This window comes from Andrographis paniculata, unplaced genomic scaffold (genome assembly GCF_009805555.1).
Source record: "Andrographis paniculata isolate CXL003 unplaced genomic scaffold, ASM980555v1 Contig9END, whole genome shotgun sequence".
NCBI classification, from domain to species: Eukaryota; Viridiplantae; Streptophyta; class Magnoliopsida; order Lamiales; family Acanthaceae; genus Andrographis; species Andrographis paniculata.
In genome coordinates, this window is record NW_026137639.1 from 5,098,524 (window position 1) to 5,125,633 (window position 27,110).

Genomic DNA, 27,110 nt, shown 5'->3' on the forward strand with positions numbered 1-27,110 from the left:
GCATGTTAATACCCTTCAGAAATTGGTAGAAATTTCTATCTTATTTAATTTATCCCCGGTTACCATTAACATATGAGTATATATTGCTTCCTATTATTATTTTATTAAAAGTATTGATTGTGTCAATGGTATTTTTGTGAGATTAAATTTACTTTTAGTGACACAATTATATAAGAATGAGACTTGTTTAGACTATAATGGAAATATGGGTATATTGGTGTATAATAGATTGCATCCTAGAACTTGTATTATTCTTATATTTTCAACTTCATCCAACTAAGTTATCTATGAGTACCAACAATAATTGAATATTTCGAATTCAGAATGATCCGTTTCCAAGAAAAAGTTATCAGGACATAGATACTCATTACTAGAGCATATGAAATTGTATTATAGGTACGTAAAAACTACCCCGGGGTATTTTGATATTTAATGCAGTATGTAACAATATGTTATGGGTACAAGCATTGAAATCAAGGTATTATTGATGACTGCTTAGGTATTATTTATGTAGTAGTAGGTATCTTTGAATGTGGTCGACCTCACTCTATCCCTTGACGGATGAGGCAATTAAGGAACCCGGTAAAACACTTTTTCTATTAGCACTTTTTCACTTCATTGGTGGTTGAGAGAAATGACAGCGATTGAGATGGTATAAACCTTTGCAGTACATGTATATATTTTTCTTTCTTAGGTGCACCACTAATGTACTCAAGTATCCGTAAATACACTTTTGTTCATTCTAGGCATTACTTCAACAATTGCAAGGTCTTGTAATGAATTATTTAATTCCAATTTAAGAGAAGTATGCATAAGTTTTTTGACTCATTCTTGTCTTCGTTCAATGATAATATTCCTAATTGATGGTAACATGTATATGAGCATTTATGTATTTTGAAGGTATTTTGATCTAGTGAGACGGATACATCGATCTCTTGTGGAGGTACATCATGTGCATTATTGCAATTCTGACGATGTGAAGAATTAATCATACAATCATTCACAGTAAAATTGATAGCATTACTCCAAATATTAAGTTTCATCAAATTCAACCCACGATTCAATCTCTCAATCAATCTTAATACAATCTCATCAAATCGGAGACCAATCGAACCAATTCAACCAACGGTTCAATCCGAAAATAACATATTACCCAAACCAAACACAAATAACATAACCCAAATTCATTACAGATATTCATTTACCCTGTGCTACTCATCAGAATCTACGGTTCGGAGGATGCACCTTTCAGTATTCTGGCCGCAATTTTACTGTGGTAGCTTTTCACATTATCAAACTCGCCACCGATACCACCAATGAGATGGACTGCCAGATTCGTGTGGGCATAACTTTTAGCGAACATGAGGACAAAAGGATTGCAATCGAGAGTATCACCTTGATGTCGACATCTTACGTATTCGGGCGTTTTCCTTACTATGGGCCATAGGTGTATTGTGATTAGGTACAATTGTACAAGTATAAAAAATATGTCTGCAAAAATAACACAATAGTTTGTTACGTAATTTGGTTTATCCACGGTCAATTAATTATATTTATTTCGTAAATGCACTAATTTTTTCGCATTCCCTTGTTCGAACGGATTATGCAGTGAATTGCACTCAAGCACAACCCCACCTACGGTCTATTAATAAATATCATTAATCTATATTACCCAAATCTCAAATTTATTAAAAAATTTATAAGAATTTATCAGGAGTACTTAACAATACATTTTGAATACACAGTAGTCCCTTAAAAGTATACTCTTAGCATAGTAGACCTAAAAGATACAACTTAGGGTACCTAACAATACCATATTTTCCAACCTAAAAAACATGACTAATTACCGAAAAAATCAAACAAAAAAAATAAAATAAAATATGTAACTTCATATAACTAAAAAGATATACATTTACAAAATTAACAAAAATCACAGATTAAGCAAATAAAATCACCCAAATCGGTGCAAAAGTAAAACACCCAACCTGATCTATGTGGGCAAACATACGAACAATTTCAAACTCGATTAGCAAACACAACTACACCAATCACCCAGGATTCCTTAACACTGAACCGAGACATACAAACACGGGACGAAGACCCAAATAATCAAAACTACGGTATAACATACTAATGTCAACAAAATAAAAAATCGAAAAAGTCCGACTAGACACTTACTTCTTCAAGCTTGTCGGGGATGGGAGCAGGTCAGTTATTTTTTTTACTATTTTTGCACCGATCAGACGCTACTTGATCGCTAGGGATTGGAGAACGTCGGTTTCCTTAAAAATGGAAAATATAAGGTTTAAAATCGAGATGAGGGGAGTTATCAGAAGTTTCCTGCCTCAGCCCCTATTAAATCGTATGTAACTGTTTTTATTTTATTTTTTAATTCGCGAAAAAATGTACGCGATATTTAACTAGAAGTATATAGGATTATAATGGGGGTATAGCGGAAAATAATGTAGGTATATATTACAACTTTTGAAGTATTGATAAACTTATTTCAAGTACCTGATGCGTATATAACATTAATTGAGGGGAAAATACAATTGAGGAGCTATAACATACCTAATCTATAAAGTATAGACTGCAGTCTAATTTATTTTAAATAGGGATTTATAAATGGATTTTAATCCAATTTTCCCAATAATATACTCCCTCCGTCCAGCTACAAAATATACATATTTCTATTTTGGAAAGTCCAATTACAAAATAACCATTTCATTAAATACCCCACTTTTTTTTCACAAATATTTTTATTTTACATCACATCATTATTTTTATACCAAAAAAATAATGACAAAAATATCATTACACTACTGTTATCTATCTACTATAATTAAATATTATTATTTTTTAAATTTTTCGCCAAAAGAAAATATATGGCCGGAGGGGGAGTATCAAATTATTAATTATTTATAATTCAATATTTCTCCTTCCCAATCCCTAAATTTACTCCAGCGCCGCTCGCACCAGTTCCCTTCCTCAGCATCCGACCGCCGCCGTCGTCCTCCTCCACACGCGCCGCCGTCGACAGTCTCGGCGCCTTCGCAAGGCCGCAGTTCCGCCGCCGGTGTTCGTTCCCCGTCCAATCTTCACGCACCCGGACTCAGACCACGTCACTCCGTCGGCCGCCTCTGCTTCCACCGTTGGACCGGCCGCCCAGTCCGAGCTCCGCCTGGTAAGTTTGTGTTTATTTTCAGCGCTGAGACTTTTGGATTTATCGATTCAGTAGGCTCGTTTCAGTAGATTTTTGGATTTATGGATTTATTTTCACGGCCGAGCTCCATAGATTCTTCTGCATTTTCCACTAATTGGTGGACTGAGAGCGTGGCGTTGTAAGGGTCAACAACAGTGTCCGAGATCGTAGGTGAGGGGAAAGCAGAGTTCCCATTCCTGATCCGAGTGAATGGCACACTTGGAATCCTCTAAATACAGAAAGTTAGTATCGTAGCTAAAAAAGGTTGCGTAGAACTGCTAGGTAGGTTTGAGTGTCGGTGTTACCTTGGAGGCAGTGACAGTTCTCTGCTTCCGTACGAACAACAAAGTCAAGCACAGAGTCGACCAATTCAGCTCCTTCGGTGTAATGCCCAATTGTTTCCCGCACCATTTTGTCCAGTCCGTAGGCTGTCCATAGTCAGGCTGTCGATAGTCCCCGGTTCCAGTCTGTCCGTGGGGCATATCTCCCTCCACTGGCCTCATTGTAGTAAACATTGACCTACCCTCTCGAGCTGTACCATGCTCATCACCAATCTCGTTTTCACATTGCTCTGGTTGAAATTTTCTTTTATATCTAATTCCTCCTCAGACAATAAAATTTGCCCGGGATTTAGATCAAACCAAGTAGGCTTGACAGAGAGAATTGATTTGGAATTATATAATGGATGAATCAATCAAAAGGTGAAGATTTGAGTATTTGTTTAAATACTGTTTCCTCCGTCCCGGGTCAGATAACCCCTTTGCTTAGGTACATTGGGTTTTGAGTTCTCATGTACAAGAAGTTTGAAATTTAATTAAATTGATTTATATTTGTTAAGTATGTTTAAAATGAATAAATTTACTAAAAATATAAATGAGTTATCTTTTATGGGATGGATAAAAAAGAAAAATTGGTCATGTCTGGCTAGACAGGGTAATACTATCATTTTGATGTGATGTTTTGTGAAAGAAAAAAATATATTTTTATTGAAAACGGTGCAAAATAAATTACATTGATTGCAGTTTGAAATCACAAATAATAAAACAAACCCAAGATGTTGATGTTAGTTGGTAATTTTTTTATTTTGGTTTTTGTTTTGGTTTTTGAGTTGAATAGTAATTTGAATATAATGTTTTGGTAATTTTTTTATTTTGGTTTTGGGTTTGGTTTCTCTCTCTCCACCCACACCCACCCCCTCTCTCTCATCTATATATATACACATATAAGATATCACTTATTCATGTTTCCTCCTGTCGAAAATCAAAAGGTAGTCCTCACTAATATTAAGATTGGAAGATTCTTGATAGTCTTCTTCTTTTACTTATTTGTTTATTTGTTTTTCTTGAAGAGGAGATTAATGGGGGAAGAATGGCTGGATTGGAGTTGGGTTGTTGCAGCAGCAGCAACAGCATCGATTGTTGTTATTATTATTATTAATATGAGAAACAGAAGAAGAAGAACTAAGGATGCTGATAGGGTTCCTGGAGGGAGTTGGGGTTGGCCGTTGATAGGCGAAACCTTGGATTTTATTGCTTCTGGTTACTCCTCCAAACCCGTCTCCTTCATGGACAAACGCAAATCCCTGTACGCTTATCTTATTCCATTCAATTTCTTACCAAAAACAATAACATCAAAATTCTATCTTCAAGTCTGTTCTCTGCAAATTAAACTCATACTATGTCTATATGTTTGATTTCATTGCGATGAACTTTGTTTGATGTGCTAATGTTTATCTATGTTTTTGGTTTTTATTTTTTATTTTTTTGTTGTCTGTTGAATGGAAAGCTAAAAGCCGATTACCCCACAAAGATATGATGATCTTTCTTAGGAAAGAAAAAGGTCAAAATGATACTGCTACTCAAGTTTCATGAATTAAACTTATGATTCAATAGCTTTTGAACCATTTTATTATATGTATATATATTTGCGTTTTTTGGGTTTCGATTGAGAAAATTTAAGGTATGTTTTTTTTTTGGGTGAATTTCATGAAAGTCTATTTGAATTTAATATTAAAATAATATTTGATGATATATTTTTAAAAAAAAATGTATTTTGTTATAAAAGAAATACAGAGTAATTTGGCAAAAGAAAGTTTGTCTTGTATTTAAATAATGTGTGATGTATTCTTTTCTGAGAGAAAAAAGAAATGTATATATTTTTTGAATTAGTAAAAAATTGGAAATTTTTTTAAAGAAACAGAGTTTAACTTTGAAAATTGTAAAACATTTTTATGATATCGCAGAGCTATTTGATTGTATTAAAAATATTGTTTGTTTCCTTTTTTTGTAATATAAATAGAAAATAGATATTCGATTTTATTACTTTAGAGTAAAAAAATTGATGAATAGTGTAAACTCTATATGATTTGTTTTAGTTACAGTACTGTTAAGGAAAATTTTCAAGCTGTAATAAGCCATGGAAGGTTGGGGTAATAAAAGCTTGGTTGGCATTGCCATTGACAGCAGTGCATATGGTCCCCGGCATCCATTTCTAGCCAATTTCTCGCGACACGACGAATTAAACATCGAATTCATAAATAAAAACAAAAAACTGCACGTGTAGATTTACATTCGAAGTGATTAACATTGAAACGAAGTAGCAATTGTTTTATCTTCGATTCTGCAAATAATCGTCGCCCAATTTTGGTCTATTTGATGTTAACTGCGTCGAATTAGCTTTGTCGTATCAAATGGATTCGGTTAAATGCTATATAGGATGTGTGTCATTTCGAAATGATCTTTAAACGATATATATTTTTTTTGGTGTTGAAGTAGTTAAATTTTGTCGATTAATAAAGTGTACTATTGTCATGTGCTCATACAGATATGGGAGTGTCTTTCGAACTCACATCTTAGGAAAGGCGGTGATCGTCTCCACCGATCCCGATGTTAACAAACACGTTCTGCAGAATCACGGCAATGCTTTCATACCGTCGTATCCAAAATCTATAAAAGAACTCTTCGGAGAATCTTCGATACTCCAAATGAGCGGACCTTTGCACAAGAGGGTGCATGGCCTTATCGGAGGTTTCCTAAAATCGCCGTCGCTAAAGGGGCGAATCACCGAAAATATTGAGAATTCTGTCCGAGCTTCGCTATCGACATGGAAAGATAACAATGGTCAAGTTTACGTTCAAGACGAAACCAAAAAGGTTTTTTTCGTTTTCGTAAATATGCATTCTTACATATCCATAATGTCTTCGAGTTGTATGTATATTTCTCATTCATTCGAACTCTTCCGCGTATTTTACGGCAGCTTACCTTCGAGATTTTAGTGAGAGTGCTTTTAAGCGTCGGCCCAGGTGAAGAGATGAGGTTTCTAAAGAGGGAATTCGAGGAATTCATCAAAGGTTTAATTTGTTTACCCATTAAGCTCCCCGGAACGCAACTGTATAAATCCTTGCAGGTAAATTTGTTTTTATCTTCGGTAAATGTCTTTACGTAAATATGAGAATTTTCAATTGTCGATACACGCCTTTTGTTTTCAACAGGCGAAGAAGAGATTATTGCAAAGGGTGGAAAAAATTATAGAAGAGAGGAAATTAATCATGGTAAAAACACAAGAGAAAAAAGAACTTCCAAATGATGCGATCGATGTCCTATTACGTGACAGTGATGAATTAGAAGAAATGCTCGATCACAAACTCCCGCCTAATTTTATCAGCGGTAACATTATCGAAATGATGATTCCCGGAGAAGAGACTGTGCCAACGGCCATGACCCTCGCCGTTAAATTTCTTGGCGACCACCCCATCGCGTTAGCTCATTTAGTGGTACGCTTCCGTTTATTTTATTTTATTTTTGCAAAAGTGGATACACTTCACATTCAGTTTCTAAGGACATTACGACTATTTTCGTAAGATTATTTTGTGCGTGCTATTTTGGCGCCATGATTTAACTTTTAGGTGATCATTATTTGCGATCATAATTTTTAAGGCTCTATTTATACAGAAATTTTGAGAATTTAAAAAAAAAAATTAAATAGTAAAAAATTAGGTATTTGATGTGATGTTTTTTGAAAAAATTACTGTTGGTTGATGAACAATGTCAAAAGTTCTAAAAAGTGTTTATGTAAACATAGTCTTAGTTGTGCATGTGTCGTGATTAAATACAATTATGAAATGCTGGTACAACTATCTATATTACGCGCCAAGAACTGGGAATTCCCGTATAGTTTTGTGGGCCGGCGACGGCAAGGTCAACCTCAATCTATGATTGTAGGATTCACGACTGATTGAGTCATTTCATTATTTATTGACGAGCGTATGAATGCATGTGGGAGGTATCATTATGTGTTGCCCACTTGCATTGCGAATAATGAAATTTGCAAATTGCTGAATTTTTATGTTGTCGCCTAATAAATTTCTTAACACTACCAATCGATAAAATTGATATATTTGTTTGACCTGTTGCAATTACGTTGTGATTTTTCTCATTTCGTTTCTCGTCTTTGGTTTAACGAAACAATGCCAGGAAGAGAACATGGAACTTAAGAAGAGCAAGGAAGAATCTTGCGAAGAATATTCGTGGATGGATTATTTATCGTTGCCGTTCACTCAAAATGTAAGAACACAATTTCCAACCCTAATCCAATTTTTGTCGCGCAATTGATTCTTGTTTGACTTATTACAATTTTATCCGTCTCGAGAAGGTTATAAGTGAAACACTTAGGCTAGCAAACATCATCAATGCAGTGTGGAGAGAAGCTGTCAAGGATGTCAGAGTTAAAGGTTGATTTAAATTGTTTTTAGTAAAGTTTGTTGTAAATATTTTACTCGGAAACTTGATATTAATTATTCCGCAGGTTACTTAATACCTAAAGGGTGGTGTGTTTTGGCTTCCTTAAGCTCGGTACACATGAACGAAGCTTATTACTGTAATCCTTACGAATTTGATCCATGGAGATGGAAGGTGAGAGTCTTGTGCACATTTCTAACATTCTTATTGTCCTCTGTAACATTGATGTCAGACTTAAATTTCCGCACATGATAGGGAGCCGACACTTGATTTTATGCTTATATTCGAACATTACAGCTCGAAATTCGGATATGGTGTCAATTCGAAGCATTTTTTATTTATTCTGATGGGACATTCAATAATACCAAGTTGTTTGTCTTGTTTTCCTACCAAAATTGATCATTTTAGCACATGGTTGTAGCACGTTCTGACGAAAAGTTCATTGTTGCATTGCAGGAAGTCGGAGTCATCGCAAGCAATAATCTTTTTACGCCGTTTGGTGGAGGGCAGCGGCTGTGTCCTGGTTTGGAACTCTCGAGGCTTGAAGTATCAATATTCCTTCACCATCTCGTTACAACTTATCGGTACGCATCACATTATTTAATTCGATAATTTTTTCTAAAATTCATCAGGAATTGTGTCGTCAAAAATATGTTAGGAAACACACATTTATTATTTGCATAAATAACGTATAAGTGTAAGAACATAATTAAGTTATAAGAGTCCTCACTTACTAAAGAGTGTGTTGATATGAGTATTTTAGAGTCCACACTTGATAAAGAGTGTGTTGATATGATTTAAATTATAGAATATTTTGGTAAAAATACTTATAATTCATTTATGATTTGAAAATTCTGAAACCATTATATTTGATGATTTAGAAATAACATGAGACTCCTTGTGTTTTCGAAATATTGTCTCTTTTTAGGAGATTTTATGCAATAATTTCAAAAATACAAGGAAGTTTTGCAATTTTTAGGGAATTTTATATAACATTTTTTAAAACACAGGAAACTATTGTGCAAATTTTAAATCAGAGAGAGTATTATGATATCAATTTTTCTATTCACAGGTAGATTATAAGTAATTTTTTCAAATATTGTATTAATAGTGTGGGGTCTACATTTTACCAAATAAGAAATATGTCTATTGTTTGCGTACATAAATGATCCTCGTTTCTAAAAGATATGTTCTTTTTGCAGGTGGACTGCTGAGAAGGACGATATAACATATTTTCCGACGGTGAAAATGAAGAGGAAGCTCCCCATCACAGTGATGCCCTTAAAACAATGAATTTTGGTTACTTTCGGTTTGATGGTCTATTTTGTTTCCTTGTTTATTTACGATCCTTTTGTACTGTATAGAAGTCAGGGAATTGGCGAATACGACTCGCATGTGTGATCTTGATAAGCATATCCATATAGAACATGGGGTACTAATTTAAAATTGTGAACATTGTCCAGTTTGGGGAGAGATGCTTAGATTGGAGTGTTAAGAGGGTGAGCTTTTGGAAAGTCCTTACAGTACGATTGATTGAGTCAGATACAAAAACTTGTGTTAATATATGGAATCTGTGTACAATTGAGCTACATATATATACTAAAATGCTACACTAGTTCACAATTTTGTGGCTTTGATTTCTTTCTTTTTAATTTGTAATTTTAATCTTAAAATAATAATAATAAGTGTTGCTAATATGAGAATGTGCCAATAATTGGTGTGGCCCATCCATAACATCAATGACAAATACAATGAATTTAGAGCAAAAACATGCCAAAAAGAATAGAACAAGAAGAGGGCATTTTAAGTAATGCTTTCAATAGGCTCTCCACAAAAAATTGACAAATTAATTTTGCAATGTCACATTTAGGAATTGGAAAATATTGGAGATGAAAAAGAAAGCTTATAACTGATAATTTTTCTTGTTAAAAACATAAACAAGCAACAGAGAAAGAGTAACAAACATCAAAGCAAATGTAGCAAGCCAATCCATCTTATCTTCTACGCTTTTTGTCGTCAATCTGTTCGGGCTTTGTGCCTTCAAGACCCCGGCAATTGTCTGGATTGAGCATATAAAGAAAAAGAACATATCGAGAAATGAGCATCTCAAATGTCACAAACAAGAAGATAAAATTCAATAAAAGGCAGAAGGATCTATCGAGATATATACACCTACTATGGTATACTATGGAACGTTGTAAATGGCGGCTAAGCAATGCACAACAAAAACCTTGGCCAATAAAAAAATTACGGATCAATAACTAAGAAAGGATTTGGGGAGTCCAAAGGCATAATACCGTTGCCTCACAACACAAACAGGAAGTGCTGCACAATCATAGGTTGATCTCAAAGATCGACTCGCATCCGGAGAAACTTCTTAGGAGACGCCCGTATATCCAAAGTTTCCCATAGCAAGCAAATTTAAATATTAGAGTCAATAATATAAGACTGTTATCTTCACTATTCTTATAATATTAAACTATTTTCTCTCATTCAACTGCTATTTAAACTAAAATATGAAGCTAAAACACAAAACTAAATACGAGCCAAATATGTTGTCATAGTTGATAGATTATAAATGCACGAATATTTAAACAAACATTGCTAATCATATTTCTCTCAAAATTAGATTCAACTTCGGTTTAACTTTGATCCAGGCATGACTCCGAAGATGATGAGTAAAAGAACAAACTGATTTATTGTGCATTGGACACAGCAAAACTAAGTTTTCTGTTCAGAGTATAATTTCATAATTTTCATAATAACCAAGTTTGAAATCTGAAGCCCACACACACGTCGTTACAGACACAAGTTTGGATCTTATAGTGATTCTATGAATATAGCCTAGGATAATTTGTCTAGCAAAAACACCATCGAAATAACCAATTCTGGCTGCTTTCACTACCCACAAATGCATATCCATTTGTATCCCGATAAATCAGATCCATCAACACCAGTCAGGTCACAAACTTAGGTCTCAGAATTCGCTAATACATCAAACATCAACCTTAAAAACATTGAATGTTCATACTTTAGGAATGACATCAACTCCAATATAATTATAAAAATACAAGAATGCTCAAAATTAACTATGTAGACAATGACAATACACAAATATAATATTATAAAAGCATGACAACGGTCTAACCCTATTCTTCTCATCCTTCTTCGTATAACCAAACAATATTTTCCAGCAATAAATCATCATTTCGGTTCTCTCTCACATACATCTGACATCATATCATCATGAGCAGCATCACATGCTTCGCTTGGCTTTGTTCGATCATGAAAATATATCCCAGCTTCCTTGAACAGAGATAACAACTGCAGAAGATTGTCATTGGATAGTTTTGAGGGCCTCTTATCCAAATAACCACCGCATCCCAAAATGCTTATAATTTTCTTCCTGAAAGAGCTGACGTCAATTCCAAATCTCATAATCGAATCACCGTGCCTTTCATCCCTTACAAACTCCTCATCCTCTTCCCTAATGCTGTAATAATCCGATGAATTGGAACTACAATCTTCACAGGAACTTCCTTCCGACATTTTCATTAGCTCCATTAACTTTCGATTTTGCTTGAACGTCGCACCTAAACTCTTGTTTTTCTTCCTAAAACAAGTCCTCGTGAAAGCCCACCACTGATTCAAGACCACTTCCAGGACCTCAATTATAGGATAAATTTTGACAACAGAGGAATCCACCTTGGGACATGGTACAAAGTCTCTTTTGCTCACATTCATTACAAAGTCTACGTTGGCCATCAGCATAATATTCACAACCAATCTATTGAACTCAAAATCACCAGGCTTCGCTAGTAACCTCCTCAAAATCTCTTTCTGAAGCAATAGTGTAGCACTCCTAAATGGTTTCACCTTCGCCCCATACACTAATTTGTAACATCCCGGTTGGCTCAAACCGGAGTGTCACTGCCACGCCACACCGAAAGGCTCATCAACAAACGAGCCCTACATTGTGGCGCTAAGGCTAAAATAACGATTAGAGATTTAAAATTAAAGTGCACCAGCTTATCAATTATATAATTAAAGTTCGAGTCAAAAGCATGAGTCGGAAATTAGTTTAAAAGACATTAGTTCTTAAACATTAATAATAGATTTCAAAAGTATTCTAGAAGATAAAAGTAGTTCTAATTCCTCGATGGATCATATGACGTGAATACATCATTTAGGTATAACGGAAGCACCATCACCTACCCAAAAATTTGTAAAAAGAGTGTTAACATGACAATTGAGTAAGCGCAATTAATCAAAGATATTATAATCCGGCATAAGTCATAACTCATGTGTAAATGTCACAAAATCATTTGAAGAACATAATTTGAATAAAATGTCACATATCACATAAGATAACTCACACACACACAAGTCTTTTAGAGCCTCCTTTATATCTCATTTTTATTCTCAAATAATGGTTATGTCATGAATAAAACTCCACTAGGCCTTAATTAGGGCTGGCTCAACCCGATTTTGCAACCTTATTACTTTGTACGACATGTCACATAATTACACATAACAAACATAGGATCACAACCCTCAAGAAAAGCTCCACAATATGTACATAAGGGTTCGAAGCCCAAAGTACACATAAGTCAATTTATTTATTAATTTGCGAGGGGCGCCAAATAGCCCATAACCCTCTAGTCTCCAATATAACATACCAAAAGGGGATTGTACGTAATCTATCCCTCCATCACAGATGACGGTCTAAACACCTTTTCATTGTGAATGACTAGCACCTCAGAATCATCCAAAAAAAGGAACCCATCATCTCGATCCCTTGACCTAGCCCATTCGGGTTTTAGTTCGAGGTTAACTAGTTGTCCTAAAAGGCCGGTATACCTTCACGTGTTTGCAAGGCACAGAAGTGGAAGACTATGCCTTATCATCCAAACAATCGACGATTTGATCGGACTTGACGGGTAGTTTCAATTACTAATTTGACCAAATACTCAATATGCTATTAGACAATTTCTTAAAAAGAGTTTTAAACTCAAAACATTTCCATTGCCAAGATTTAGCCAACCAAGCAAAGTACTTAGAATCCAACAAATTCATTTAAGTCTCACTTTATTTTGCCAAGTAACCGTTTAGATCATATGTCTATCCAAGTAAGCATAATCTAACCCCAAGAATCGCCTTATTTAAAAACAATCCCAAATCATTTCCAAAAAATCATAACTAGGCTAGGGCAAGGTTTTAGAACAAACCTATTTAAAAATAATTTCAAAGAAACCACCACGAATTAACAAATAGGTTAAGAGATATAACATATCAATTATATAAGATTAATCTCACTTACCTTACAAGAAGAGACCAAAAGGGAGGGTTTTGGAGAAGAAAACCTCCAAGGAAGAAGAGGAAGATGGTTGGGCGGCGGCAGCTGGCAGGAGGGAGGGCTACTGCCTCTATTTTTTTCTTTAAATAAAATAGACATGGACTTATACCTAATTAATTTTTTTATTCCTTTTGGGCCCAACTTTGGCCCAAACACCTTTAATTTTAATCAAATTATAATTTTCTCTCACCACAAACTCCCCAAAATAATATTGTCCGACTCCGGCATGGACCCCGGCAAGCTCCGGCAAATTTCCGGCGATTATTTTACGGGGTATTACATCCTCTCCCTTAGGACATTTCGTCCTCAAAATCGATCCGCACGCCCAGAGCTTCCTCAAACAACTTCGCCAATTTAAGCTTCAAAAGATTAGTAGAAAATTCCGGCATGGACCCCGGCAAGCTCCAACAAATTTCCGGCGATTATTTTACGGGGTATTACATCCTTCCCCTTAGGACATTTCGTCCTCAAAATCGATCTGCACACCCGTCGCTTCCTTGAACAACTTCTCCAATTTAAGCTTCAAAAAATTAGTAGAAAATTCTATGTCTCCGATTATGACAAACATTCCTACAAAAAGACAATTACAAGGCACTAGCTCTCCTAAAGGCAGCTTAATCTCTACCGAAACCTCTACTCGAGAATCTAATTCTAACTTCTCAGCCCATCTACTTGATATGAAAGAAAGGGATGCACCAGAATTAAAAAGAATAACTACAATCAAAGAATTCAGCAAGGACATACCAATTAGGACGGCTCCCTTGTTCTCCACGGCTTGACCTCTCATCATGACATTGATGAGAAACAACTTACTACAAAAAGACAATTACGAAGCACTAACTCTCCTAAAGGTAGCTTAATCTTTACCAAACCTCTACTCGAGAATCTAATTCTAACTTCTCAGCACCTACTCGATATGAAAGAAAGTGATGCACCAGAATTAAAGAGAATAACTACAATCAAAGAATTCACCAAGGACATACCAGTTAGGATGGCTCCCTTGTTCTCCACGGCTTGACCTCTCATCATGACATTGATGTGACCCATCTAGCCCCTCATTCCTCATCTTGCGCGCTGAGGTACCACTGGCAGCATACGATCCTGCTGCTCTAGAGCCGGTGCCCTCTCGATCGCATGCGGAGTTCTAACTAACTTAGGACAAAACCTCTTGACATGCCCCAGCTCATAGCAGTAATAACAAGTGACGGACTGGCCATCACAATGAACTCCCGGATGAAACTTCCCACATCGGCTACAACCAAGCTAACCACCATGACTCCCACTCGAATTCGCAGGAATGAACTTAGGGCGAGCTGCATAAGGTGTACCCAAGAACCTCTCCGATTGATCCTTTCGTTGGTGATTTTTCAATCCCTCATCCACCTTCCTTTTTCTCTATCTTTCCTGCGGATTTCATCCCTCCGCTCATCATACGATATCCGATTCGCCCAATAGATGTTAGCCGCCTTCTCGTATGCCTCATGAAGGGTTGACATACTAAAGCCGGCTAAGAATCGCTAAATGTCTCAATTCAGCCGCCAACAAATATTGTCAACTTGCATCGATCATTCGCTGCCAAACCCGAAGCGTAGGCAACCAACTCATTGAAATGCGTGAAGTACCCCTCCACCGTTATATAACCTACCCTGCACCAAAGCATTGAACTTATCCTCCTTCGCTCTCTGAAGGTGTGGGGGATAAAAGCGACCCCTTATCATCACCTTAAAGGCCTTCCACGGTAATTTAACCAAGTTGCTCCCGAAAGGTTTCTCATTATTCCACCACTTTTTTCGCCAATCCTTCTAAGTAATACGCGGCTATCATAGTCTTCTCTCCTTCTGTGCATCTCACCACCTCAAATGTCGTTTTCAGACGATCCAACCATTCTCCCAAAACAGTAGGGTCCGATTGACCAATAAAAGTCGGAGGACTATGATGTAACACTGCATTCATAGCACTCCAGGGCTGTTAAGCAAATTGTCTCATAAACTGACGAAAGAACTCCAATGTCGGGTTTGAAGGTCGAATGGGATTTTGAGCTGGAGGCTCAGGGTTTTGGGATTGCCTACTCTTAACCTCTTTATAGGACTCAAGTGCCATAAGAGGTTGACGAGCACGCCTAAGAGACATATGCTAATCAAGACTAGACCTAATAAGCTTTAACTAATCAACTAGCATAACCAATGCACATAAACTCACATAATAAATATATAATGCAATGCATGCCATGAATGCAATCAAACCTGACTAAACCTATGATCTAATTTATTTTAAAAATTTTGAAATCCTTCAAATTTTATTAACAAGGAAGCATGAGCCTTTAACCTATGCTATGATACCAACTGTAATACCGCGGTCGGCTCATCAACCAACGAGGCCTACGTTGTGGCGCTATGGCTAAAATAACCGTTACAAGCAATTAATTAGAGATTTAAAATAAAAGCGAACCGACTTATCATTTAAATAATTAAAATTCAAGTCAAAAGCATAAGTCAAAAATTAGTTTAAAAGACATCAGTTCTTAAACATTAATAATAGATTTCAAAAGTATTCTAGAAGATAAAGTAGTTCTAATTCCCCCTGATGTATAGTATAACGTGGATGAAATATTTAGGTATAACGGAAGCACCATCACCTACCAAAAAGTTTGAGGAAAGTTGTAACACCTCGGCCGGCTCAAACCGGAGTGTCATCGCCATGCACACCGGAAGGCTCATTCATCAACCAACGGGCCTTACGTTGTGGCACTAAGACTAAAATAACCATTACAAGCAACTAAATAGGGATTTAAAATTAAAGCGCACCAGCTTATCATTTAAATAAGTTTGAGTAAAAAACATTAGTTGAAAATAGTTCAAAAGACATTAGTTCTTAAACATAATTAATTAATTTCAAAAGCATTCTAGAAGATAAAGTAGTTCTAGTTCTCCCGATGGATAATATGACGTAAATGCATCATTTAGGTAAACGGAAGCACCATCACCTACAAAAGGTTTGTAGAAAGAGAGTCAACACGACGGTTGAGTAAGCGCAATTAATCGAAGATAAATTAATACGGTATAAGTCATGATTCACGTGTAAATGCCACAAAATCGTTTAAAGAAGATAATTTGAATAAAATGTCACATATCATATAAAGGTAACTCACACATCTTTTAGCGTCTCCCTTATATCTTCTTTTCATTCTCAAATAATGGTATGAACATAGCACGAAGAAATATCCACTAGGCCTTAATTAGGGCCGGCTCGATCCGGTTATCCAAACCTATTACTCCGTATGACACGTCACATAATTACATATAGCAAACATAGGGTCACAACCCTCAAGAAAAGCTCCACGATATGTATCTAAGGGTTCAAAGCCCAAAGTAAACGTAAGTCAATTTATTTATTAGTCTCCGAGCGGTGCCAAACGGGGCACAATCTTCTAGTCTCCAATATAAAATACCAATAGTGGATTGTACGCAATCCATCCCTCAATCACGGATGACGGTCTAAAGACCTTTTCATCGTGAATGATGAGAACCTCGAAATCACCCAAAAAGGAAACTCACCATCTCGATCCCTTGACCTAGCCCATTCGGGTTCTAGTTCAAGGTTAGCTAGTTATCCTAAAATACCGGTATATCCTCGTGTGTTTGAAAGGCACAGAGGAGGAAAGCTATGTCGTATCATCCAAACAATCGACGAGTTGATCGGACTCGACGGGTAGTTTTAATTACCAATTTGACCCAATACACAACATGCTATTAAGCAAATTTTAGAAAGAACTTTAACCTCAAAGCATTAAAATAGTCAATATTTAACCAAGCACAACGTAGAATATTAGAACCCAACAAGTTCGCTATATTCTCACTTTATTTCGCCAAACAAACATTAGAATAATATGTCCATCACAATAGACATGATTTAACTCCAAAAATCATAATATTTAAATATAACCATAAATATTTTTCCAAGAACCATAACTAGGTTAGGGCAAAACTAGGGTTTATAACTAATTCAATAAATTCTATGATTGTTAACTTAGAATACTATAATAATCTTCAAATAAGCCATATGAGACATTATGATCAACTTTTTAGAAACAAATTGGCAAAATCTACCACTTTTAGGGCAAACCCATTTGAAAATATTTTTGAAAAATATCAATAGAAGGGGCCTAGGGATTTAAACATATCATCTATCATCTAAGATTAATCCCGATTACCTTAAAAGTAGAGACCAAAAGAAAGAGTTTTGGATGAGAAGAATTCCTGGGGGAAGAAAAGGCACTGGGGCGGCGGCTGGCGGCTAATTGTTAGTTCTACAACTGCCTATCTTGTTTTATTTTATTTTATATTTTATTAAACATAAAAGACTTGGGCATTTATTATATATTTTACCCTACTTGGCGAAAAATGATTCAAACTCAATTTTACTCATAATTTTGACTCAATTCTTTAATTTCATACACCAAAAGGCCAAAATAAATTAGGTCTAAAATAATATTGTCCGACTCTGGCATCGGATTCCGGCAAGTTCTAGCGAACTTCCGGCAATTATTTGACGGGGTATTACATTCTCCTCTCCTTTGGACATTTCGTCCTCGAAATCGATCTGTTAATCAAGACTAGACTTAATAAGCTCTAACTAATCAAATAACATAACCAATACACAAACACATTGGAATAAACATAAAATGCAATGCATGCCATGAATGCACCCAAATGCGACTAAACCCATGATCTAATTGATTTTAAAAATTTCAAAACCTTCAAGTTTTATTAACCAAGAAGCATGAGCCTTTAACGTAGGCTTTGATACCAACTGTAACACCCCGGCAGGTTAAACCAGAGTGTCACCGCTACGCCACACCAGAAGGCTCATTCAGCAACCAACTGGCCCTACGTTGTGATGCTAAGGCTAAAATAACCATTACAAGCAACTAAATAGGAATTTAAAATTAAAGCGCACTGGCTTATGATTTAAATAAGTTTGAGTAAAAAACATTAGTTAAAAATAGTTCAAAAGGCATTAGTTCTTAAACATAATTAATGAATTTTTTCATAAGCATTATAGAAGATAAAGTAGTTCTAGTTCCCTCGATGGATAATATGACGTGAATGCATCATTTAGGTATAACGGAAGCATCATCACCTACAAAAGGTTTGTAGAAAGAGAGTCAACACGACGGTTGAGTAAGCGCAATTAATCGAAGATAAACTAATACAGTACAAGTCACGATTCACGTGTAAATGCCATAAAATCATTTAAAGAAGATAATTTGAATAAAATGTCACATATCACATAAAGGTAACTCACACACACATGTCTTTTAACGCCTCCCTTATCTCATTTTCATTCTCAAATAATGGTATGAACACATCACGATGAAATATCCACTAGGCCTTAATTAGGGTCGGCTCGACCCGATTTTCCAACCTTATTACTCCGTGTGACACGTCACATAATTACACATAACAAACATAGGGTCACAACCCTCAAGAAAAGCTCCACAATGTGTATCTAGGGGTTCAAAGCCCAAAGTACACGTAAGTCAATTTATATATTAGTCTCCGAGCGGCGCCAAACGGGGCACAACCCTCTACTCTCCAATCTAAAATAGCAAGAGTGGATTGTACGCAATCTATCCCTTCATCACGGATGACGGTCTAAAGACCTTTTCATCGTGAATGATGAGCACCTCGAAATCACCCAAAAAGGGAACTCGCCATCTCGATCCCGCGACCTAGCCCATTCGGGTTACAGTTCTAGGTTAGCTAGTTATCATAATATATCGGTATACCCTCGCGTGTTTCTAAGGCACAGAGGTGGAAGGCTATGCCTTATCATCCATACAATCGACGAGTTGATCGGACTCGACGGGCAGTTTTAATTACCAATTTGACCAAATACTCAACATGCTATTAAGAAAATTTTAGAAAGAACTTTAACCTCAAAGCATTCAAATGGTCAACATTTAACCAACCAAAAAGTAGAATATTAAAACCCAACAAGTTTGGTATAATCTCACTATATTTCTCCAAAAAACATTTGAATAATATGTCCATCACAGTAAATCACAATAGACATGATTTACCTCCAAATATCATAATATTTAAATATAACCATAAATATTTTTTCAAGAACCATAACTAGGTTAGGGCAAAACTAGGGTTTAGAACTAGTTCCACAAATTCTACGACTGCTAAGTTAGAATACTATAATAATCTTCACATAAGCCGTAGCGGACATTATGATCAACTTTCTTGGAAAAAATGGGCGAAATCTACTATTTTTAGGGCAAACCCATTTGAAAATAATTTTGAAGAATATCAGTAGAAGGGGCCTAGGGATTAAAACATATCATCTATCATCTAAGATTAATCCCAATTACCTTAAGAGAAGTGACCAAAAGAAAAAGTTTTGGAGAAGAAGAATTCCAAGGAAGAAGAAGAGGCACTGGGGTGGCGGCTAGCGGCTGATCGTTAGTTCTACTACTGCCTCTTTTATTTTATTTTATTTTATATTTTATTAAACGTAAAAGACTTGGGCATTTATTATTTATTTTACCCTAGTTGGGCCAAAGATGATTCAAACTCAATTTTACTCCTAATTTTGACTCAATTTTTTAATTTCTTACACCAAAAGCCCAAAATAAATAAGGCCTAAAATAATATTGTCCGACTCCGTCATCGGATTCTGGCAAGTTTCGGCGAACTTCCGGCAATTGTTTGACAGGGTATTACATTCTCCTCTCCTTTGGACATTTCGGCCTCGAAATCGATCTGTTAATCAAGACTAGACTTAATAAGCTTTAACTAATCAAATAACATAACCAATGCACATAAACACATGCAATAAACATAAAATGCAATGCATGCCATGAATGCACCCAAACCTGACTAAACCCATGATCTAATTGATTTTAAAATTTTCAAAACCTTCAAGTTTTATTAACCAAGAAGCATGAGCCTTTAACGTAGGCTTTGATACCAATTGTAACACCCTAGCTGGTTAAACCAGAGTGTCACCGCCACACAACACCGGAAGACTCATTCATCAACCAACGGGTCCTACGTTGTGATGCTAAGGCTAAAATAACTATTACAATCAACTAAATAGGGACTTAAAATTAAAACGCACCGGCTTATCATTTAAATAAGTTCGAGTCCAAAACATTAGTTGAAAATAGTTCAAAAGGCATTAGTTCTTAAACATAATTAATGAATTTGAAAAGCATTCTAGAAGATAAAATAGTTCTAGTTCCCCCGATGGATAATATGATGTAAATGCATCATTTAGGTATAACAAAAGCACCATCACCTACAAAAGGTTTGTAGAAAGAGAGTCAACACGATGGTTGAGTAAGCGCAATTAATCGAAGATAAATTAATACGGTATAAGTCATAATTCACGTGTAAATGCAACAAAATCATTTAAAGAATATAATTTGAATAAAATGTCACATATCACATAAAGATAACTCACACACACAAGTCTATTAGCGTCTCCCTTATATCTCCTTTTCATTCTCAAATAATGGTATGAACACATCACGATGAAATATCCACTAGGCCTTAATTAGGGTCGGCTCGACCCGATTTTCCAAGCTTATTACTCCGTGTGACACGTCACATAATTACACATAACAAACATAGGGTTACAACCCTAAAAAAAAGCTCCATAATATGTATCTAAGGGTTCAAAGCCCAAAGTACACGTAAGTCAATTTATTTATTAGTCTCCGAGGGGCGCCAAACGGGGCACAACCCTGTAGTCTCCAATCTAAAATACAAACAATGGATTGTATGCAATCCATCTCTCCATCACGGATGACGGTCTTAAGACGTTTTCATCGTGAATGATGAGCACCTCGGAATCACCCAAAAAGGGAACTCGCCATCTCGATCCCGTGACCTAGCCCATTCGGGTTCCAGTTCACGGTTAGCTAGTTATCCTAATATATCGGTATACCCTCGCGTGTTTATAAAGCACAGAGGTGGAAGGCTATGCCTTATCATCCATACAGTCGACGAGTTGATCAGACTTGACGGGTAGTTTTAATTACCAATTTGACCCAATACTCAACATGCTATTAAGCAAATTTTAGAAAGAACTTTAACCTTAAAGCATTCAAATGGCCAACATTTAACCATTAAAAAGTAGAATATTAAAACCTAACAAGTTCGGTATAATCTCACTATATTTCTTCAAAAAACATTTGAATAATATGTCCATCACAATAGATGATTTACCTACAAAAATAATAATATTTAAATATAACCATAAATATTTTTCCAATAACCATAACTAGGTTAGGGCAAAACTAGGGTTTAGAACTAATTCCACAAATTCTACGATTGTTAACTTAGAATACTATAATAATCTTCACATAAGCCATTGGGGACATTATGATCAACTTTCTAGAAAAAATGGGCAAAATCTACCACTTTTAGGGCAAACCCATTTGAAAATAATTTTGAAAAATATCAATAGAAGGGGCCTAGGGATTAAAACATAGCATCTATCATCTAAGATTAATCCCAATTACCTTAAGAGAAGAGATCAAAATAAAGAGTTTTGGAGAAGAAGAATTCCAAGGAAGAATAAGAGGCACTGAGGCGCAGCTGGCGGCTAATCGCTAGTTCTACTACTGCCTCTCTTATTTTATTTTATTTTATAATTTATTAAACGTAAAAAACTTGGGCATTTATTATTTATTTTACCCTACTTGGGCCAAAGATGATTCAAACTAAATTTTACTCCTAATTTTGACTCAATTTTTAAATTTCTTACACTAAAAGCCCAAAATAAATTAGGTTCAAAATAATATTGTCCGATTCCGGCATCGGATTCTGGCAAGTTCTAGCGAACTTCCGGCAATTATTTGACGGGGTATTACATTCTCCTCTCCTTTGGACATTTCGTCCTCGAAATCGATCTGTTAATCAAGACTACACTTAATAAGCTCTAACTAATCAAATAACATAACCAATGCACACAAACTCATTGGAATAAACATAAAATGCAATGCATGCCATGAATGCACCCAAACGCGACTAAACCCATGATCTAATTGATTTTAGAAATTTCAAAATCTTCAAGTTTTATTAAGCAAGAAGCATGCATAAGCCTTTAAGCTAGGCTCTGATACCAACTATAACACCCCGGTTGGCTCAAACCGGAGTGTCACCGCCACGCCATCCCGGAAGGCTCATTCATCAACTAACGGGACCTACGTTTTTACGCTAAGGCTAAAAATAACTATTACAAGCAACTAAATAGGAATTTAAAATTAAAGCGCACTGGCTTATCATTTAAATAAGTTTGAGTAAAAAAAATTAGTTGAAAATAGTTCAAAAGGCATTAGTTCTTAAACATAATTAATGAATTTTTTCATAAGCATTATAGAAGATAAAGTAGTTTTAGTTCCCTCGATGGATAATATGACGTGAATGCATCATTTAGGTATAACGGAAGCATCATCACCTACAAAAGGTTTGTAGAAAGAGAGTCAACACGACGGTTGAGTAAGCGCAATTAATCGAAGATAAACTAATACAGTACAAGTCACGATTCACGTGTAAATGCCATAAAATCATTTAAAGAAGATAATTTGAATAAAATGTCACATATCACATAAAGGTAACTCACACACACGTGTCTTTTAACGCCTCCCTTATCTCATTTTCATTCTCAAATAATGGTATGAACACATCACGATGAAATATCCACTAGGCCTTAATTAGGGTCGGCTCGACCCGATTTTCCAACCTTATTACTCCGTGTGACACGTCACATAATTACACATAACAAACATAGGGTCACAACCCTCAAGAAAAGCTCCACAATGTGTATCTAGGGGTTCAAAGCCCAAAGTACACGTAAGTCAATTTATATATTAGTCTCCGAGCGGCGCCAAACGGGGCACAACCCTCTACTCTCCAATCTAAAATAGCAAGAGTGGATTGTACGCAATTCATCCCTCCATCACGGATGACGGTCTAAAGACCTTTTCGTCATGAATGACGAGCACCTCGGAATCACCCAACGAGGGAACACGTCATCTCGATCCCTCGACCTAGCCTATTCGGGTTCTAGTTCAAGGTTAGCTAGTTATCCTAAAATACCGATATACCCTCGCGTGTTTGCAAGGCACAGAGGTGGAAGGCTATGCCTTATCATCCATACAATCGACGAGTTGATCGGACTCGACGGGTAGTTTTAATTATCAATTTGACCCAATACTCAACATGCTATTAAGAAAATTTTCGAAAAAACTTTAACCTCAAAGCATTCAAATGGTCAACATTTAACTAACCAAAAAGTATAATATTAAAACCCAACAAGTTCGGTATAATCTCACTATATTTCTCCAAAAAATATTTGAATAATATGTCCATCACGATAGGAATGATCTAACACCAAAAATTATAATATTTAAATATAACCATAAATATTTTTCCAAGAACCATAACTAAGCTAGGGCAAAACTAGGGTTTAGAACCAATTCCACAAATTCTATGATTGTTAACTTAGAATACTATAATAATCTTCACAAAAGCCATAGGGAACATTATGATCAACTTTCTAGAAAAAATTGGTAAATTCTACCACTTTTAGGGCAAATCCATTTGAAAATAATTTTGAAAAATATCAATAGAACGGGCCTAGGGATTAAAACATAGCATCTATCATCTAAGATTAATTCCAATTACCTGAAGAAAAGAGACCAAAAGAAAGAGTTTTGGAGAAGAAGAATTCCAAGGAAGAAGAAGAGGCACTGGGACGGCAGCTGGCGGCTGATCGCTAGTTCTACTACTTCATTCCTTATTTTATTTTATTTTATATTTTATTAAACATAAAAGACTTGAGCATTTATTATTTATTTTACCCTACTTGGGCCAAAAATAATTCAAGCTCAATTTTACTCCTAATTTTGACTCAATTTTTTAATTTCTTACACCAAAAGCCCAGAATAAATTAAGCCCAAAATAATATTGTACGACTCCGGCATCAGATTTCGCAAAGTTCCGGTGAACTTCCGGCAATTTTTTGATGTGGTATTACATTCTCCCCTCCTTAGGACATTTCGTCCTCAAAATGGATCTATTAATCAAGACTAGACCTAATAAGCTTTAACTAATCAAATAGTATAACCAATGCACATAAACACATGGAATAAATATAAAATGCAATGCATGCCATGAATGTACCCAAACTCGACTAAACCAATTATCTAATTGATTTTAGAAATTTCAAAATCTTCAAGTTTTATTAAGCAAGAAGCATGCATAAGCCTTTAAGCTAGGCTCTGATACCAACTATAACACCCCGGTTGGCTCAAACCGGAGTGTCACCGCCACGCCATCCCGGAAGGCTCATTCATCAACTAACGGGACCTACGTTTTTACGCTAAGGCTAAAAATAACTATTACAATCAACTAAATAGGGACTTAAAATTAAAACGCACCGGCTTATCATTTAAATAAGTTCGAGTCCAAAACATTAGTTGAAAATAGTTCAAAAGGCATTAGTTCTTAAACATAATTAATGAATTTGAAAAGCATTCTAGAAGATAAAATAGTTCTAGTTCCCCCGATGGATAATATGACGTAAATGCATCATTTAGGTATAACAAAAAGCACCATCACCTACAAAAGGTTTGTAGAAAGAGAGTCAACACGATGGTTGAGTAAACGCAATTAATCGAAGATAAATTAATACGGTATAAGTCATGATTCACGTGTAAATGCCACAAAATCATTTGAAGAAGATAATTTGAATAAAATGTCACATATCACATAAAGATAACTCACACACACAAGTCTATTAGTGTCTCCCTTATATATCCTTTTCATTCTCAAATAATGGTATGAACACATCATGATGAAATATCCACTAGGCCTTAATTAGGGTCGGCTCGACCCGATTTTCCAAGCTTATTACTCCGTGTGACACGTCACATAATTACACATAACAAACATAGGGTCGCAACCCTCAAGAAAAGCTCCACAATGTGTATCTAAGGGTTCAAAGCCCAAAGTACACGTAAGTCAATTTATTTATTAATTTGCGAGAGGCACAAAATGGCCCACAGCCCTCTAGTCTCCAATATAACATACCAAGAGAGGATTGTACGCAATCTATCCCTCTATCACGAATGACGGGCACCTCGGAATCACCCAAAAAGGGAACTGCCATCTCGATTATTCGACCCAGCCCATTCGGATTCTAGTTCGAGGTTAGGTAGTTATCCAAAAATACCGGTATACCGTCACATGTTTGCAAGGCACAAAGGTGGAAGACTATGCCTTATTATTCAAATAATCGACGAGTTAATTGGACTCGACGGATAGTTTCAATTATCAATTTGACCAAATACTGAACATCTTGTTAGGCAATTTCTTAAAAAGAGTTCTATATTCAAAACATTTCAATTGCCAAGATTTAACCAACTAAACAAAAAGTAGAGTATTTAGAATTCAACAAGTTCATTAAAGTCTTACTTTACTTTGCCAAGTAACCGTTTAGATTATATATCCATCCAAGTAAGTATAATCTAACCCCAAGAATCGCAATATTTAAAAATAATCACAAATCCATTCCTAAAATCATAACTAGGTAACGGAAAAATCAAGGTTTCTAGTCCGTTTCACAAATCATTCACTTTCCTACTTAAATTAGCGTAAGAATTTCTCTATAAACCCTAAATACTATCCTAATAAACTTCCTAAAGGGAAGATGGGAAAAGCCAAGGTTTTAGAACAAACTCATTTAAAAATAATTTCAAAGAAACTACAAAGAATCAACAAATAGGTTTAGAGATTATAACATTTTAATTATCTAAAATTAATCTCATTTACCTTACGAGAAGAGACCAAAATGAGAATTTTGGAGAAGAAAACCTCCAAAGAAAAAGAGAAAGATGATTGGGCGGCGGTTAGCTGGAGGGAGGGTTGCGGCCTCTCTAGTTTTTTCTTTTAAATAAAATAGACATGGACTTATACCAAATTAATTTTTTTTATTTTTTTGGGCTCAACTTTGGCCCAACTACCCTTAATTTTAATCAAATTATAATATTTTTTACGCCAAAAACCCAAACAACTTGAGCCCCAAATAATATCGTCCGACATCGGTATGGACCCCGGCAAACTTCCGTGAACTTCCGGCCATTATTTTACGGGGTATTATAAATTTAGCCAATAACGGAGACGATGTATCATATGGAATGTTGGCCACAACCGGATTGAATTCTGGCAATTTAACCTTCAATGCGTCGCCATTGATGATCTCCAAAACCAAACAACAATTGCATTTAGCAATGCCACTCATGAAAAACTGAAATAAACTTGTACTGATTAGCATATTGATTATTTTTTTTTAGGCATTTCAGCAAACAGTTCAAGCGCATTAATAAAACTTGCAAAACTGAAAACCCTCGCATTCAAGCGTTTAAGAAATCCTCTCTCAGTGCCACGCTTACGAAGAACATCGATCATCCGAGGGTCGATTTCGACAGCGACAACTCTTCTGGCAGCTTCGAGGAGTTTTAGAGTGAGATTCCATGTGCCTGGACCGATTTCGAGAACAATAATGTTTTATGCTTGAAGTTCGACCGATTTGAGTCAAGGTTGTTGGTCAGAAGATGCTGACCTTTGCTCCTGGAGAGGCGTAGTTGTTCTTCACCTTCTTCATTTATAATCATGGCTAGACTTCTTTTTTTGAACTCCTTCCCTCCCTGTCTCTGCAAGAAAAAAGATTTGATTTCTAAGTATCCAGTATTGGGCCATCATAGATTCTATTGGAGTACAACCCAATTCTACTTTTG

At 35.8% G+C, this 27,110-nt stretch overlaps 1 protein-coding gene and 1 pseudogene across 2 annotated transcripts; one reads left to right on the forward strand and one right to left on the reverse strand.

Moving 5' to 3' along the window:
• Nucleotides 1–2,929: 2,929 nt before the first annotated feature.
• LOC127244242 (3-epi-6-deoxocathasterone 23-monooxygenase CYP90C1) lies at nt 2,930–9,377 on the forward strand. 2 transcript variants are annotated; one of them, XM_051264685.1, is made up of 10 exons: nt 2,930–3,184; nt 4,551–4,786; nt 6,026–6,353; nt 6,458–6,607; nt 6,693–6,974; nt 7,675–7,764; nt 7,853–7,931; nt 8,006–8,112; nt 8,395–8,522; nt 9,141–9,377. In XM_051264685.1, exons 2-10 carry the CDS (start codon nt 4,560–4,562, stop codon nt 9,229–9,231), a joined length of 1,482 nt encoding a protein of 493 aa, XP_051120642.1. In that variant the 5' UTR covers nt 2,930–3,184; nt 4,551–4,559; the 3' UTR covers nt 9,232–9,377. The 2 variants fall into 2 exon arrangements, with proteins under 2 accessions (XP_051120642.1, XP_051120643.1); XM_051264686.1 differs by having other exon boundaries at nt 4,556–4,786.
• Nucleotides 9,378–11,142: 1,765 nt separating this feature from the next.
• LOC127244121 (ribosomal RNA small subunit methyltransferase, mitochondrial-like) lies at nt 11,143–27,011 on the reverse strand (annotated as a pseudogene).
• Between the last annotated feature and the right edge of the window lie 99 nt (nt 27,012–27,110).